Source organism: Aspergillus ibericus, assembly GCF_003184845.1.
Source record: "Aspergillus ibericus CBS 121593 unplaced genomic scaffold BO80scaffold_10, whole genome shotgun sequence".
In the NCBI taxonomy this organism is placed as follows: Eukaryota; Fungi; Ascomycota; class Eurotiomycetes; order Eurotiales; family Aspergillaceae; genus Aspergillus; species Aspergillus ibericus.
In genome coordinates, this window is record NW_020292108.1 from 427,735 (window position 1) to 441,921 (window position 14,187).

The 14,187-nt window shown below is 52.4% G+C and overlaps 6 protein-coding genes across 6 annotated transcripts; 4 read left to right on the forward strand and 2 right to left on the reverse strand.

The window, feature by feature from the left end:
- Positions 1-1,857, forward strand: BO80DRAFT_15838 (uncharacterized protein). The gene is made up of 3 exons (XM_025713844.1): positions 1-111; positions 165-224; positions 318-1,857. Exons 2-3 carry the CDS (start codon positions 195-197, stop codon positions 1,437-1,439), a joined length of 1,152 nt encoding a protein of 383 aa, XP_025577570.1. The 5' UTR covers positions 1-111; positions 165-194; the 3' UTR covers positions 1,440-1,857.
- A 1,871-nt stretch (positions 1,858-3,728) lies between these two features.
- BO80DRAFT_442923 (MFS general substrate transporter) lies at positions 3,729-5,642 on the forward strand (the record flags this gene model as incomplete). Its single annotated transcript, XM_025721303.1, has 3 exons — positions 3,729-3,991; positions 4,037-4,650; positions 4,708-5,642. 3 exons carry the CDS (start codon positions 3,729-3,731, stop codon positions 5,640-5,642), a joined length of 1,812 nt encoding a protein of 603 aa, XP_025577571.1.
- A 567-nt stretch (positions 5,643-6,209) lies between these two features.
- BO80DRAFT_462960 (Ras-GEF domain-containing protein) lies at positions 6,210-7,976 on the forward strand (the record flags this gene model as incomplete). The annotated part of the gene is made up of 3 exons (XM_025722553.1): positions 6,210-7,160; positions 7,279-7,495; positions 7,602-7,976. Coding segments are annotated over 3 exons (1,542 nt in total), but the record flags the coding sequence as incomplete, so codon positions are not given.
- A 258-nt stretch (positions 7,977-8,234) lies between these two features.
- BO80DRAFT_377178 (Zn(II)2Cys6 transcription factor) lies at positions 8,235-10,685 on the reverse strand. Its single transcript, XM_025716685.1, has 5 exons — positions 10,541-10,685; positions 10,375-10,487; positions 9,605-10,328; positions 8,807-9,561; positions 8,235-8,755 (listed from the first exon to the last, which is right to left on the reverse strand). The coding sequence occupies exons 1-5, from the start codon at positions 10,637-10,639 to the stop codon at positions 8,488-8,490; spliced, it is 1,959 nt and encodes a 652-aa protein (XP_025577573.1). The 5' UTR covers positions 10,640-10,685; the 3' UTR covers positions 8,235-8,487.
- A 743-nt stretch (positions 10,686-11,428) lies between these two features.
- BO80DRAFT_377181 (uncharacterized protein) lies at positions 11,429-12,588 on the forward strand. The gene is made up of 2 exons (XM_025716686.1): positions 11,429-12,029; positions 12,118-12,588. The coding sequence occupies exons 1-2, from the start codon at positions 11,531-11,533 to the stop codon at positions 12,336-12,338; spliced, it is 720 nt and encodes a 239-aa protein (XP_025577574.1). The 5' UTR covers positions 11,429-11,530; the 3' UTR covers positions 12,339-12,588.
- BO80DRAFT_402209 (glutathione S-transferase) lies at positions 12,552-13,489 on the reverse strand (the record flags this gene model as incomplete). The annotated part of the gene is made up of 3 exons (XM_025717599.1): positions 12,552-12,907; positions 12,990-13,384; positions 13,452-13,489. The coding sequence occupies 3 exons, from the start codon at positions 13,487-13,489 to the stop codon at positions 12,552-12,554; spliced, it is 789 nt and encodes a 262-aa protein (XP_025577575.1).
- Positions 13,490-14,187: the final 698 nt, after the last annotated feature.

Sequence of the window (14,187 nt, forward strand, 5' to 3'; positions counted from 1 at the left end):
TGGTTCGGCCGAGGACCAGATGGCATTCATCCTTCAATTCCAGTCCAATTCCAGGTGACCATACATATATTAGACTAGTAGCTCGAGATCAATCAGCTCGTCGTCGCCTTGGTCAGTTGACTTGTCCAGGGATTTTGATTATTGATCATTGAGTGTGATCGCAGTTGCAGCACGGCGCCATCCCTCGACCCGCGATGATGAACCTACTGGAGGGCCAGGAGATGGTCTCGAGTGCCTACCAACCATGCTTCAAAGAGGACAGCCAGGTATACTGCCCTCTTCCATGGCCCCGTGACGACCTTCTGACGATTCACCAGCAGGTGAATCCGGACCAAACGCTGGTGCCCCTAGGTGCAACAATTATTCCGGAGCACTATCCCCCGAGCTACCAGTCGAAAACCCCATCATTGTCAATCTCTCCATCGTCACCTTCAGCCGTCTCGGAACTGTGCGAATCTGCAGCTCCAAATCCAGCCGACAGCGATTATCTTTGCGCCCGCGAGTCTGACGCCTGCACTCTCTGCCCAGATGACCTGAAGCTCTTGGCAAATTGGTGTTCCACCACTTGTCGATCCCTCACTCCAGATGGCAAAAACGTCTCCTTCTGGAGAAGCGTCATTGTCCGAGACGCAATGTACGATTCCGCATTGCGACAGAGCATGCTTGCCTTGTCAGCCCTTCACTTAGCCCACCGCAGTGACGACGACAGCCTGCAGCGACACGACTTCCAGAGTGCGGCATACCAGCATTGGGCCCTAGCGCGCGCTGGCCTGGACGACGCCCTCTGCCAGCATGCCTTGGACCTTCCCGAAAGCTGCCACCCAATGTTTGCGCTTTGCAGCATCTTGGTGGTCCTCGCCTTTGGACATACACGACTGCAATCATCGATATCACCCCCATCCGCTCTGGATGACCTGTGCCAGATCTTTCAACAGATCCGGGGGTCGCCAGAAGTTCTGATTGTCCTTATCGATCGAGTTCGAGAGGGAGAGATGGCCTCGCTAGTCAGCCAGGACGAATCCGGGCCACCGATGCCCAACACATCCGCATTGGCCATCCACACCCTGAGACAGCTCAATGCGGAGCACGAAGATGAAGATCCGGAATTGCACGCGATATACGCTCAAGCCATCGACGACCTGGTATGCTGCTTGCGCTATGTGGCATGGGGCAGCAATCCCGGAATGGTTGGCCTTTCGTGGATTCTGGAGATCCCTGAAGAGTTTTTAGATCTGGTTGTCGAGCGCCAGCCATTGGCGTTGAGCATCCTGGCGCATTACTGCGTGGTGTTGTACCACCTGCGGAAACAGTGGTGGATGGGCAACCGAGGCATTCAGGCCCTGCAAGAAATCTGCGAAACCCTGGGACGCGACCGGATATCCACCATTCATTGGGCGTTGGATTCGACGGGAATTAGCCTCACCGGAGATTTTATTTGATCTAGATGCATTGTTGAGATGTCTATGATCTGCTCGCACTTGCAGTACGCCATTCCAGTCAGTTAGTCAGTCAGCCACTTGGCTCATTATTGGACTGGTTCTGCTTGACAATGACTCCGGCCGACAGTCTGTTCATCCCGTCACGACAGGTGAACCATGGCCTCGCGTGCCTCAGACACTTGGGTGACTGCGACCGCTCTTTACCGATCGAGGGCTTCCCCTCAGGGCAGCCTAGTCATCTAGATGATCATCATCCTCGATCGACACGGGATCTCCACCGACTGCAAATCATACGGTCTCTACTCAAAGGGAGCCGAAGCAGGATGAAGGTGCCAGAGACCTCCAACGCCAGTGTCCGTGCCTTCCTGATATATATCCTACAACTGATATTTCGTGCCCGGGTCTCGCAACATCCGAGATCCGCCTCGTCAGAGATCGTACGGAAACCGGTAAAATTACCGCGGAGTCAAGCTCGGCCGGCTTACGGAAAAGAAAAGGAAGGAAGGACTGCCGGGCCGGGAGTCTTGCAAATTGGGACTGGGGATGGATGGATGTGAATGAGTTGGGGATCAGTCTAGACACTCCTGTCTATCTATATACCTCTTACATCACCCACAGATAGATCAAGGCTAGGCTATTGCAAGAACTGGCGATGGGATCCATCTGCGCCGGGTTTTTCTAAGCCCTGTCACTGACCCACGTCTTTTCACTCTCATTGTGATCTGCATGATTCCAATGTCACCCTTCTTTCAGTTTATATCCACCCAACTAGTGTCACTCCCCGAATGCTATTAATCCATATCATATACCCCCCTCAACAAGTCGCACGAAAGTTATGACTGCCTTGGATGACCGCCAGGCTCTGTCTCTCTTGCCATGGCCATGTCATAGACCCTGCTTAGAGATCTATGATACAATAGTTCCAACATCGTACGCCAACGTCTATCACAGTATGAATCGGAAGTTGACCTCCAGTTCCAGTCCAGCTCAAGATGGCTTGACTACATCTGTGTGGCCTCATCAGGTATTTCCTAGGTGATGAGAGATTCTCCTCGTGGGTTCAAGCCAGCCGTCCAGTGGCAGCTTCTCGACGCCTTCTATCATTGAGAATTCAGTCCGACTCTGAATGGAGGTCTACCGGATCCGATCAAGCGGCCATTCAGGGTGTTATTACCGTCGTTTTCATACCTCTGACCATAGTGTCCATGTCCTGTGACCATTGGAGGCTAAATTGAGTACAACTTATGTGACGAGGAGACCGACATTATCTCAATGCAAAGTCTTAATATGTGGGATACACTTTACACAGCAGTCGCTACGTTCAGAACGGAGATTCCGCAGGCAACGCATTTATGAAGGGTGCATCCATCTATAGCGCCTTCTATTCCATAACACCATCTTCTGGGAGTGGTGTCCTGCAAAGGCAGTCATCTCCTAAATCATTAATAGCCCTCCAGTGGCTCCTGGAACGGCTGTTTCGTCTGCCCACTTCTACTCGTGTCGGTACGTCGATCTAAACGCTGGTTATGGGCGCCTGCAGCTTTGATTCCATGATAATCCACCAGCGCGGCTACGTTGTGACAGAACTAGCGCATGCGACCTTAGATCCCGGCATTCATTGCTAGCAAGGCCTTTGTGCGCTTCCAATGAGGATTTTCTTTCTCCATCGCACCATTCTGCCCTTGAGGGGCCTGTGGGATGAGCTTCGAACGGCTACAATTTCGATCGCTGGCAGTGGCCTCATGAAATGGTGGCATCACATTGCGTTTAATGTAAGATCCTAGATCTCTTGTGGCCAGTCTCCGCCAATGATTGGGTGAACGACTCAGCCTTTCATTCAAGGACACCCGCCGATCGCTCTGCATTAAGCATCAATAATCCCACCAAACTAGCCATTCACCTGCCAGAAATCCAACGACAGTACGTATGCATTCTCATGCCATTAGTCACACCCTGCAGCCCAGGGTCTATCACGGGATGCCTTACCCAGTGAAGCAGGGAACTGGCCGATCATTATCTTATGGGGTCGTGCGACATTAGGTTATCTGATCCGCTGCCTGCCATTCCCGCCAGTAGCATGCCGCATTCCATGTGTCGATTCACTTGATCGACATCGGGAAGCGCGCTTAAGTGAAAGCACGCGGTCAGTGTCCGTGTTCAGCCGCGTGCTTGCAGCTCCGATGCTCGCAGTGATGGTCCTCATAATCCCCTGTGTGTGTGCTGCACATTCTGCTCAGATTTTACCACGTTATCTGTCTCTACGGCTTGAATCCTTTGCTGCACACCGTCATGGGAATTATCGACTCCACGCGTGGCCGCAAGGACGCCCAACTGGCGCAGAACGTGGCTGGGGCAGATTTTCGAGACTTCAAATACGAAGTGCCAGTGTCTGCGAATAACAACCACCCGGATGAGATCTGTCTGGAGGCCTTGGGAAACAAAGGCCCACAGTCGGATACTGTGATTACTCAAGATGCGCCGCGGGGTGTACAGCAGGCAGAGGCGGCAGCTTTGGCTTGGAGTAGGAAGACGGCCTATCTGACCTATGCTTTGTGAGTTCTCTGCGTCTTATATTTATTCACTGACTGACTTGTCAGGATCTGGCTCTGCTTCTTCATGTTGGCCCTGCAGTCGTCGATCAGCACCAATGTCATCCAAAACGCGTATGCATCTTTTGAGGCAGCACCTCAAGTCAGCACCGCGGGTATCGCAGCCAGTGTGATCAGCGGGGTGGTCAGACTGCCAACAGCAAAACTGTTGAATATATGGGGACGAACTGAAGGATTCCTGGTGTTTCTCGGAGTGTACCTGCTTGGACTTGTCATTCTCGCAGCATGCAACAATCCCAGTTCGTATGCTGCCGGCTATGTACTGTATTGGGTTGGCTACGACGCAGTCTATCTTATCCTTGACGTCTTCATGGCCGACACCTCCGGACTACGCAACCGGGCATTCGCATTTGGCTTCGCCAGCACTCCGTTTATTTGCACGGCATTCGCCGGGCCTCTAGCAGCAGAGTCATTCCTCAAAAGAGCCTCGTGGCGCTGGGCATACGGCGTCTTTGCGATCGTCATGCCATTCGTCTTTCTCCCACTCGCCGTGATATTCAAATACTACCAGCGCAAGGCGGAAAACATGTACATCTACGGCCGGGAATCAAGTGGCCGTAGCGTGCTCGAATCAGTCATCCACTACTTTCACGAATTCGACGGTAGCCCCTCCCCCCCCCCCCTTTCTCCCTGTCAGCAATCCAGCTAAAGCTACCCAGTGATCGGTGCATTCCTCCTAACCTCCGCCTTCCTCCTCCTTCTCCTCCCTTTCAGCCTCGCTTCGTACGGCCGCGCCGACTACTCTAGCGCGGCATTTATCTCCATGATCGTCATCGGCGTCGCAACCTTCATCCTCTTCGGCCTCTGGGAACGCCACCTCGCCCGCAATCACTTCATCCAATGGCGCGTCTTCAAACACCCTACCGTCGTCGGTGCTTGCGGCCTCGCCGCCTGCCTCTTCTTCAGCTACTACACGTGGGAACTCTACTTTTACAACTTCTGCGTCATCGTCTACCGCCTCAGCATCAGCATGACCGGATACATGGGACAGATCTACAACGTGGGGTCATGTTTCTGGTCGGCTATTTTCGGAATCACCGTCTACGTCACCAAACAATTCAAGTACACCTGTCTTGGCTTCGGTCTTCCTCTCATCCTTCTAGGTGCGGGACTAATGATCCATTTTCGCTCCGCGGGGGGGAATATCGGATACGTCGTCATGTGTCAGATCTTTATTGCCTTCGGGGGCGGGACTCTCGTCATTGGAGAGGATATGGCCGTCATGGCAGCCTCCGATCGCGAAGGGGTACCGATGATGTTATCCCTCATCGGGCTGTTCTCGAGTCTCGGGGGAGCGTTGGGGTATGCGGCTTCGGCGGCCATCTTTACGAATACGTTCCCTGGAGCGTTGACGGATGCGTTGCCGGAGGGGAAGAAAGATTTAGCGAATGCCATCTACACCGGCGGGTATGTCAAGCAATTAGAGTATCCGGTCGGATCGGCGGTCCGAGACGCGATTGATCTAGCGTATGGCGAGTATATGAAGTATGCGTGTGTGGCGGCGGTAGCGGCCATGGCGTTGGGGATTCCGTGTGTGGCGATGTGGAGGAATTTCAAGCTAGATCGGCCGCAGAATAAGGGGGAGATGATTTGAGCCGCCGATGTCCTGAGGTACTCTGCAATGACTAGCTAGTTGAAATTCGTCGTGTGCGCTGTGCAGCGATCATTTTAGCAGTGCTCGTATGATATTCTCCGACATCGCTAGATTATCAATCTTATCACCGACAGATCGGCAAGGCAGCGGCCCACTTGAGTCATTTTCCCTGCCACTGGCATTTAGCAAATGGTCTGCCCCATCAGTTCTCCGTAGTGGGTCTAGCGTGATTGCTGATCGTGCAATGGGTGCTGTTATGCCAAGCCAAGGCTGAGTGATCCCACTCGGTTCGGAGAGGATTGCCTGAAGTGTGATTACTCTGCGGATACTCCGTCCTGACTCGAAGTTAACAATTGGAATGGTGAGTTTATCGGCGCTATGCTACTCCGAGATGGGGAGTTCCGTGAGTTCATGTAAGTGCAGTGACATCTGGGGTTCGTTCCTGTGAATGCTCAGACTTATCACAGCTATACCTATACCTACACCTACCCTACATCTACTCACATGGTTCCAACAGCATGCACACGACTAACAACAACAACCAAGCCAAAAGCAAAATTAAACACAATGTCCCAATCCCACTCCCAGCACACACGAAAACGGTCTACCATGCCCATCAACACAACACCTACAACACCCCCTTCCCTATTCCTCGACCACGAAAATGAAGTCATGTACCACACAACCACTACCACCAACGCCACCAACACCTCCACCTCCAACATCAAACACGCCACTCTCCCCACCCTAACCACCCACCTCACCCACCCCTCCCTCTCCAGCAGCTCCCTCGACCCCCTCTTCACCGAAACCTTCCTCCTAACCTACCCAACCTTCACCACCGCCCACGAACTGTCCGACCTTCTCATCCAGCATCTACACCTCACCCCACCACCTACTCTCTCAGGAGGAGAATTGCACCGCTGGACCGAACAAATCCAAACCCCGATTCGCGTTCGCACGATCAATGTCCTCATCCTCTGGATTGAGAAGTATTGGATGGAGGAGGGCGAATGTAGTCTGGATCTTCTTCGATATATTCATACTGAGCTGAGGGGGCTTGTTGAATATGTACCGACAGCGACAACGTTATTGACGATAATCGAGGAGCGGATCAAAGGAACCGGACCGGGGAGACTGAGTACGCCGCCTACCACCGCTACGATATCGACATCGACATCGAAGAATCGGAAAAAGATCAAATTACTAGACCTGGACGAGATGGAATTCGCGAGACAACTTACGCTTCTGGAATCTGGTCTATATGCGGGCATACGGCCGGGGGAATGTTTAGATAAAGCCTGGCAGAGAAAGAGTGCTGCTCGACGGGGGAGTACAGCTACGGGAAGCAGTGCAAATACCAGCACCAATACTAGCACAGACAGAGACGAAAGCGGAATCAAGGCCATCATCAACCACTCGAACCACCTCTCCCGATGGATCGTGGAGATGATATTAGGGCAAAAGGAAATGAGGAAGCGCGTCGCGGTGGTGAAGTTCTTTATTGGGGTCGCGGATGTATGTTCTCTTCCTCTACCCTTTCCCCATACCTTCCCCAGATATAATGAAGTATAAGATCGTCATATGATATCAGTAACAGGACAAGAAACGTAAACTAATTCGGTATGATGTATAGAAATGTAAGATACTGCAGAACTACGCCACCACCACAACCATCATCTCCGCACTCGGTACAACGCCGATTTACCGTCTTCAGCGGACGTGGAGTCATTTACCCCCTCGTTACCGGACCTTACTGGCAGATATGCAATCTCTGATGTCAAGTGAGAGGAACTTTGCCAAGTATCGGGATACATTACGGGGGGCGAGTTTACCTTGTATACCTTTTCTCGGTATGTATGACCCCCATCTCTTTAATCTGATTGCGTAGTGTTAGGTGGTGGTAATTTACTGAAATCATATCGATCAACTTTCACTAATATGGTGAGATATTGGTAGGTGTATACCTAACAGACCTAACCTTCCTCACCGACGGAATGCCCGACTTCGCTCCTATGGGGCCAACACCAAATCATAACCATAACCATACCCCAGACTCTGTGCCAGATCCACTCCCACCCCCAGCCCCAGCCGAACAGACAACGAGTACACAAACAAAACTGATAAACTTCCACAAACGAAGCAAACTTGCCAACGTCATACGCGAGATCCGACGATTCCAGCATACACACTATACTTTTGTTCCGGTGGGTGAGGTACAGGAATTGATTGTTCGGGGGGTACAGTCTGTGAAGAGGAGTATTGTGAAGGAGGGGGGTGAGGATGGGGATGGGGATGGGGAGAGGATGTATGAGTGGAGTTTGAAGGTTGAGCCGAGGTTGGTAGTTGAGGAGAGGGGCGGGATGGGAATGAGTATGGGAATGGGTAGGGGTGAACGTGGGGGAGGCCATATGGCGACGGGGAGTCATATGAGTTCGGTGGTGATTGCTAGTTTGGCGTTGCGGTGATGCGGGGGTTTTTCTCTTGAGATGATTATGGGTGGGATTAGGGTGATATCCGGTCGGTGTTGGTATGGTGAATTATCTTTCTGGTTAAGGTGTTTGTTTTAATTCTATTAATTGACCAATATGAAATACTTTGGTAGAGATAGAGGTAGAGGCAGTTCTTGTATATCCAACTCTTCCTCTAACCTCTCGACACCAGTATGTCCATAACACAACACCATAACCACTATCCACATCCAATCCATCATTCAACATAAACAGTAGCAGTATACTCCACTCATGACACGGGTATCTAACAACAGGCCCCTATACTCCATAATAAACAGCAAACAGCAAAGCACAATCAAACGCAACGAGCAAACAATCAGCAAGAAACGCATCTACCTAGGACCATTAGTCAACGACTGCCGCCCTCTCGCCTTTTCAATCGCACAGTGTCCCAGTCTCGTCAACTCGGCCACGAAATTCGTCACCATTTTCATATGCGCGAGTTCGTTCTCCGCCGTCCTTCTCCGCCGAACATCCTTGACTAGCGCCGGTACCACAGTCAATAGAGCTAGATCGTCTTCGACGCATGGATCCAACGGATCAATCAGAATGCTGCAGAAGATGGTGAGGATGGCGGACATTGGGTAGAATATTATCATCCTGTTACTGTTAGTATACCTGTAAATGGGAGATGGGGCCAGGAGGAGGTACCAGAATGCTTCCGGACGAACAGAGCCAATCACCGAACGGAGATAATGTAATGAGGACCGACTCGCCTCCACTGCTAACAGCATGCTCGAACTCACGCCCTCCATCATGCCGTTCTGGGTATTTCCCCACGCTTGACATCTTCCGCTCGCGCGATGGATCGTACACATCATGTAATGATATTCCAACCGGATGACAATCGCTTGCATTGGCAACACCGGCACGGTTTGTTGCTCGTAGGACGGTCCCAAGGTCGGTCGGTGGGCCGGGGGAACAGACATGCGCCATTGCTCCAGCTCGTCGTCCAGCTCGCGGATGTCTTGCAGCAATTGGGCATCGGATTTGTGTAACGCTTTGGCGGAGTACAAGGTCCGATAGGTCTTTGACTTGAGCATTGTGAGGCGTAAATCACCCGGGAAGATGGGAATCGTCATATCCTCGTAAAGTGTCACGTTGTGCTGTTTAGTCGGATACTGCAGCTCGGTATAGTTCGGTGGGAGACTCAAATCGCAGTGTTCGTCGTCAATGACCGGCGGTTGACCCGATCGGAAACACAACTCCTTGTCAAAGCCGTAGCACAGCCAGAACATACGCCGGAGCATCCGCTGATATCGCCATGCGCGGTCTTCTGGCCCCGATGCGTCCCGTGGTCGGCAGACGTCTTTCGTCTCTCCCCCCAGCATGAACATGACCCGACATGCCATGGAGTGGAATTGATTGGCGAGTTGAAGTTCCCCGGTGAACGTGCGGTACATGGTCTGATTATGAGCAAGTTGACTGTTATGCTTTCGGAATACTCACCTGCATGACGAAATTCTGGAGCGTAGGCAAACTGACGTCGTGCAGCATATACGGGAGGAGATGCTGCGCCTTGGCCGCATACACAGCAGAGTCGACGTGCGGCAAATGAGGCGAAGGATCAAGTTCAGCAATGAAGGCCAGAAACGCCAACACACACGCCCTAGCACTCGTAATCCCAACAGGAAGCGCCCCCTGACACGGCTGATACGCTAAATCAACCGTGTCCCGGAACAACACCTCATCCACCACCGGAAAGACCAAGCATTCAAAGGACGTAAAGAAGTGGCGCACGTACTGTTCCACCAACGTCCGGTCTGGAAGGTCTGGTGTCACCGGGATGTACCCGTTCTGCGGGGGTGGAGTCAGATGTGGAACATGGTTCTGCGACTTGTGTGACCAGACATCCTCAAAGGTGCCCGACTCTCCGGTGCAGGATCGCACCCACTCGTATCCGTCATGGGAAAAGCAGGGGATCCCGGAATAAGTACGAACATCACACACATAGTGCCCAGCAAAATGGATCTGGCCGAAGCACAAGCCACTACTGGGATGGGGTTCAGGGCCTAGACCGGGACACTCGATGTCGAGATGACCCTTGTCCAACAAGGAGAGACAATTTTTCGGATGCTCATTGGTGGAGATGGACCGGGTCAGAAGCTGTTCCAGCTTGCGCACCCGGTCTTCCAGATCTTCTGTCGGGGGCTGAGGGGGCTCCTTCGGGGGTCTGGCTGGTTAGTGGGAGCGGGTGAGACAACTGGCCGACTCCGTACCTTGGATCAGGCTGACTGGTCTTCTTGCGCTTCCCGCCGATGGGTCTCTCAAAGGTGCACTCCAGATTATGATGGCGACACCAATTGCAGGGAACGGACGAGTCACATTGGATCTGCAGCAGTTAACCGGGACCCCTTTTCCAAACGGACCGGGCCGGACAAATACCTTCCTGCGATGGCACGAGTCACAGGCGCGGGCGGTGCGGCGCAAGGGCACGTAGCGGTCCCTCTCGGGGGTAGGGCTGGCCTGGATGCGACCCTGCATGGTATGGGGCCAATCGGATGGACTGTCGAGGCTAGCTCAGGACAACTAACAATGTGTGGTATCCCCGAGACTTTGAGTCTTGAGGTTCGCATCGCGCCACCGCCGGCTTCGGAGTGCCGCTTAGTCATGCCGATGACTAATGCCTTCATCCTCTTCTTGATTACTCCCAGTCAGGCTCAATACCTAGTGCGACAAGACGAGACGATATTCTTTCTATAGTACAGAGTATCTCCTTCACTTGACCAGTGGCTAATCCAGGAGCAAATGCGGTGTCGGCTCCGACCGGAGATGCTGTATCCACCAGTCAGTCCCCGCCCACAGGAATCCGGATAGTGCGAGCGATCTCATTGCGGGTAATAACTTACTCCGAACTCCGCCGATGTCTCAGTTGGCAAACTTGGTAGCAGTGGGCCTGGCTGTCCATACTCTATTTTTATTCGGAGAAATAGTATAGATCAGTTGAGACTGAGACAAATATACGGAGTATATTGCACTTTGATATACCACTCAGGTATCAGATCAACTTTGGTAATGCGGGGGCGGGGAAAACTCAATTATCATACAGAGTAGTTCGGGCTGTCATCTAGTCTTCTATACAATTCCCTACAGCTACGATTCAAGTAGACTATTCCGAATGGGTAGATACCCCGGAGAATATCCATAGCTATCCTTCAGCGGTACTCCGTATTATCATCAACATAAGCACTAACCCACCCACCAATGACAATCCGCGGTGAGCATTCCGACCCCTCACATGACCGCCTCGATCTAACACCAAACAACCCCTCAGCTCTCACACCTAAACACCCTCCACCTAATACCCCCATCAATCACCCCCCTCATCCCCTACCACCGCTACCACCCACCGAACCGAACCAAACAAAAAACAAAATGCCCCGCCCCCGCATCGCCTGCTTTCACGGCGGCGGTTCCAAAGCCGCCATCTACGAGATCCAATGCGCCCGGCTGGCGAACCTCCTTTCCACCGAATTCCAACTCGTCTTCTTCGACGGCCCTTACACGCGCGACGCCGGCCCTGGTGTCCTCCCCGCCTTCAGCGGCTACGAGCCCTACAAATCATGGTTCACGACCGACAACACCGGCACCGAGCTACCCGATGGCAGCGGGTACGATGCGTCCGGCCGGGATGGCATCGAACGGGTGTGGAAACTCATGGCGGAACATGATTGGGCGTCGGATGAGGCGGTTGGGCCGTGGGTCGGCGCAATGGGGTTTAGTCAGGGGACCAGGGTGGTGGGGGGGTTGTTGTTGGATCAGCAGAGACGGGAAAAGAATGGGTGGGAGGGGAGGGGGGGAGAGGGGATACGGCTGAGGTTTGGGGTTTGTTGTATGGGGGCGGGGAGGCCGATGGAGTCGGAGGTTGGGAAGCGTATGTTATCCCTTCTTCTTCTTCTTCCTCTTCTTCTTCTTTCGTTGTTTTGGGGTTGTTATGATGGATAATGGGCTAACAGATCTAGACTTCGACGTTGGAACGGACCTCGTCAGTGTGCCTACGTTGCACGTCCACGGTCTCAAGGACTGGGTGTTGCCGCTTAGTCGACAGCAGTACGCGACATACTATGACCCCAAGGCGAAGCGGCTATACGAGGTGGACTATCATCATGCCATGCCGTGGGTGAAGGAGGAGGTCGAGCAGCTGGCGCAGCACATCCGACAGATCTACAAGGAGACTCTTTAGACTACACGGGTAGGATATGACGATGGGGACGGTTCAACACGATCATGAGGATACCCTGATTATAGACTATAGAGAATGACTGTTTGTCAAGTAATGCAGCCTAAAACCCTGATTCAGAAGAAGAGAGAAAAATACCCTAATAATACAGACCTCCCACCAACACCATCCTCCCCATCCCACCCAACTCCCCGAAAACAAGGAGGAGAGGATCACTCACTCCAACATAAACCCCTCCACCCCCTCCCCCACCTCCATCCCCCTCACCACCGCCCTCCGATACCCCTCCTCGCCTTGCAACCTCTCCAAATACCCATTCAACAACGGATACTCCTCGCGCGGCACAATCCCCAACCCCAACACCATCGCCAACGGAATACTCAACTGAATATCCGCCGTCGTCAGATTCTTCCCACAAATATACGGCCCACCCCCAGGCGCCGTGGCCAGTTGCTCCTCCAAGAACCCGAAATGCGTGCGGAATTCCCCGTCCAGGAATTCGTCGTTGACTTTCGACGTGATCATGTTGGTGATGGGTCGGATGAAGAATGGGAGGGGGGCGGTTTTCATCGCTACACTCATCATTAGTATCCTTCAAATGCCCATGGGTAAAAAGAATGGGGGAGAAGGGGAGAGGGAAAGGGATCTTCTCACCATCAAAAACCAACCTCACCTGCAGCGTACTCATCAAACTCCCCTCCACGTAACTATCGAAATACCTCCATCGCATCCACTCCTCGCTCTCACCGCCCAGTTGGCCCTCTTTCCCCTCCACCCATTGCTTCGGGACTAATGTATTTTTTTTCTCTGCGTCCGCGAAATGCTCCACTAGATACGCCATAATCGGACTCGTCTCCGCGAGCACGATAGGCTTGCTATCCGGGTCGGAAGGTTGAATGGATATGGATGGGGACTTTCCTAGTGGATGGATGGCTTTGAGTTCCGGTGGGGCGGTCCCGTTCGGGTTGCGTTTGAAGGGTTGGATGCTGTATGTGAGGGAGAGTTCTTCGAGGAGCCAGGCGATGCGTTGCGCGCGGGAGCGTTCGAGCCTGTGATGGTTTTTGTTAGGTTTAGGGGGTTATGTGGAGGGAAAGGGTGTGGGGGAGGGGGGGGTACCAGTTGAGAACGATTGTGGCGCCGCGGTTTGCAGACATTTCGATCGTTATTTCTATCTTCGTTGTTCAATCTAGAATTGATGAGAAGGGACTGAGTTGATGGTATGATATGTTGTGAATGATGCTGAGGGTAGTAGACGTGGGCAGTTACTACTTATACTCTATCGTTGGTGACACAAACGGAGTAAATCGGGATTCCTCGTATTACATCCTACAGCGCCTACCTAACTCTACCGTAACGTGCGAATATTTCCGACATTATACGGCATCATGACGATGCTTACGCCGTGTCCTTCAAAAGGTCTTTCTTGATCGGACATGGCCGGCCCGGGAAAGTCAGCACTAGGATCGATTCCGGGCTCGGGATAGGTTCGTATCGCCGATGATGATCAGCTGATAAGGGTTTGATTGTGGGGGTGAGAGTGTGAATGAGTCATTTGGAATTGGGTTTACTGATGTCATTGTCTTCAGGGGATTGTTTAATTTTTAGTCGTACTACGGAGGATGTAGGATGTGATAGTTTAACTTGGGAGGATATATTTGGTGTGCTAAAAATAGCCCTGAGTTTTCATGGAGAGATCATCACCGGTATAATGATCAACCGTGATATCTTAATGCAACCCCGTTGCAATCATCAACAACGTTTAAGTTATGGAATGCAGAGAAGACGCGTAGTTCGATTATAACATGGGGGCGATCAGAGCGCTGGTCAGTTCACTTGGCAGGTTAAGCTTATC

What these genes read in the sequence shown, in the direction of transcription:
- BO80DRAFT_377181 (XM_025716686.1), top strand. Translation starts at nt 11,531, where the DNA reads ATGCCCCGCCCCCGCATCGCCTGCTTTCACGGCGGCGGTTCCAAAGCC. An exon ending in GGAGTCGGAGGTTGGGAAGC is followed by an intron (nt 12,030 to 12,117) that starts GTATGTTATCCC and finishes TAACAGATCTAG; the next exon opens with ACTTCGACGTTGGAACGGAC.
- BO80DRAFT_377178 (XM_025716685.1), bottom strand. Translation starts at nt 10,639, where the DNA reads ATGCAGGGTCGCATCCAGGCCAGCCCTACCCCCGAGAGGGACCGCTAC. An exon ending in ACCAGTCAGCCTGATCCAAG is followed by an intron (nt 10,329 to 10,374) that starts GTACGGAGTCGG and finishes CTAACCAGCCAG; the next exon opens with ACCCCCGAAGGAGCCCCCTC. An exon ending in GTTCGTCCGGAAGCATTCTG is followed by an intron (nt 8,756 to 8,806) that starts GTACCTCCTCCT and finishes TAACAGTAACAG; the next exon opens with GATGATAATATTCTACCCAA.
- BO80DRAFT_15838 (XM_025713844.1), top strand. Translation starts at nt 195, where the DNA reads ATGATGAACCTACTGGAGGGCCAGGAGATG. An exon ending in TACTGGAGGGCCAGGAGATG is followed by an intron (nt 225 to 317) that starts GTCTCGAGTGCC and finishes ACGATTCACCAG; the next exon opens with CAGGTGAATCCGGACCAAAC.